The sequence below is a fragment of the Sinocyclocheilus grahami genome, unplaced genomic scaffold (assembly GCF_001515645.1).
Source record: "Sinocyclocheilus grahami isolate Dianchi unplaced genomic scaffold, SAMN03320097.WGS_v1.1 scaffold81.1, whole genome shotgun sequence".
NCBI lineage: Eukaryota > Metazoa > Chordata > Actinopteri > Cypriniformes > Cyprinidae > Sinocyclocheilus > Sinocyclocheilus grahami.
Window position 1 is genome coordinate 329,268 of NW_015505260.1, and position 1,558 is coordinate 330,825.

Consider the following 1,558-nt stretch of genomic DNA (forward strand, 5'->3'; position numbering starts at 1 on the left):
CGCCTGTTCGTTTGTGAGAACTGCATGTCAGATTGCACAAGGGGTGCTCTGGGGTGGTGGGAGTATTTCCCCATTGCAAAATGATGGCAAAAGAAAGACTCTTTGAATATGAATTTTCTTGTAAGCCTCTTTGCCCCAGTTCCAAAATTAACAGCCGTTGAGAAAAGCAAGATTCCCAGCCTTGTTACGTGATATAGTAATATCCATACAAGCAACAATGCAAAGGTTCAGACTGAGAAGATAAGTTCTCTCTAAACGATTCAAGTGCAAAATAGTGGCTAAAGGGTCCTGATATTACAGTTTCACCAGACTGTAATGTATTTAATGTTGACATGACAAAAATGGCACGTTTGATTTATCATAAATATTACAATAACGCACGCGTCACTAATGGATGATGTGCAGGAGACAAAAAAGTATATATTTTTTTACATTATTGTAGGTTTTACCACCCCAAAATCACAAGCCTCTTATTAAGGGAATCACGCGTTTACCTTTGTGCATGCCGGTGTATCGGTCCTTTAATACAGTCAATTCGTGGATTTTCCCAAACTGTTCGAATAATGGTTTCAGGTCTTTTTCCTCAAGGTTCCGCGGTATTTGCCCGATAAAGAGTTTTATGGCATCTTGATCTTTCATGGTGCCGTTCTCCGGATGAATGGAGATGGATTCTGACCCGTTCATGGGTTTAGGAAATGGGATCTGAGCGTACTGGTGCTGGTGCGGGATTAGGAGGAGTGGATGTTGGGTCGGTGCTTCCCCGGGTCCAGTGAAAAGCAGGCTGGAGTACGCGGGATGGGGCGGCTGTGGGTGCTGCTCCCTTCTTGTCTCAGTCTGAGTGAATCTGGCCATTCTGAGCTGGGAGCAGACTGGATAATAATAATGACAACACATACACACACACTGAGAGAGAGCGAGCAGTCAGCTGGAAACACAGACTTACTTTCTCGGCGCTACACATTCGCACACATGCACACATTCGGAGATGTTTAGGGGGTGGGGGAGATGCCGCGCCATGTTTTGCTCCAGAGCGACACCCAGTGGCCAACGCGTGCTGTCGGGCCTACAGTCGGTGTGCATTGCCGAGAAACACCTACACATAGTTAAATACGAGTGTTTTGGACAAAAAGGATGTTCAAGTTCACACAGCTGCGCGATACAACCGGCTAAGTTAATATACTATTAGGTTTTGAAACACATCCGCATTAAACGAAAATGTATTAGTGATTTGTTTTCATGTGGATTGACAATCTGTTAGTTAAGTGAGGGCATCTATTATTTAATTGTATCACCAATGGTAGTTGTAATTTTAGTTTTTAAATGTAGAAATGTGTCATTGTAGCATCTAAATGTGACCATTAAAGTCATAAACTATGACAAATAAATTAATAGATGTATAGACAAAAAATAATGCATAACATAACATTTTACATGTAGGCTACATAGCTTTAAAAATAAGAACCAACATGAATATTTAAATAAATATAATAAAATCACAGTCCCCAGGTACTTACTTTTACTGGTTTTACTGTATTTTAAGAGGAATTTGCTTTTCAAA

The 1,558-nt window shown here is 40.9% G+C and overlaps 1 protein-coding gene across 1 annotated transcript; it reads right to left on the bottom strand.

The window, feature by feature from the left end:
• Positions 1 to 459: 459 nt before the first annotated feature.
• On the bottom strand, positions 460 to 1,262 carry LOC107586429 (CUGBP Elav-like family member 5). Its single transcript, XM_016273797.1, has 2 exons — positions 944 to 1,262; positions 460 to 858 (listed from the first exon to the last, which is right to left on the bottom strand). Exons 1-2 carry the CDS (start codon positions 977 to 979, stop codon positions 460 to 462), a joined length of 435 nt encoding a protein of 144 aa, XP_016129283.1. The 5' UTR covers positions 980 to 1,262.
• Positions 1,263 to 1,558: the final 296 nt, after the last annotated feature.

Coding starts and splice junctions, on each gene's coding strand:
- LOC107586429 (XM_016273797.1), bottom strand. CDS start 979: ATGTGTGCATGTGTGCGAATGTGTAGCGCCGAGAAA. Junction 859..943: donor GAATGTGTAGCGCCGAGAAA/GTAAGTCTGTGT, acceptor GTCTGCTCCCAG/CTCAGAATGGCCAGATTCAC.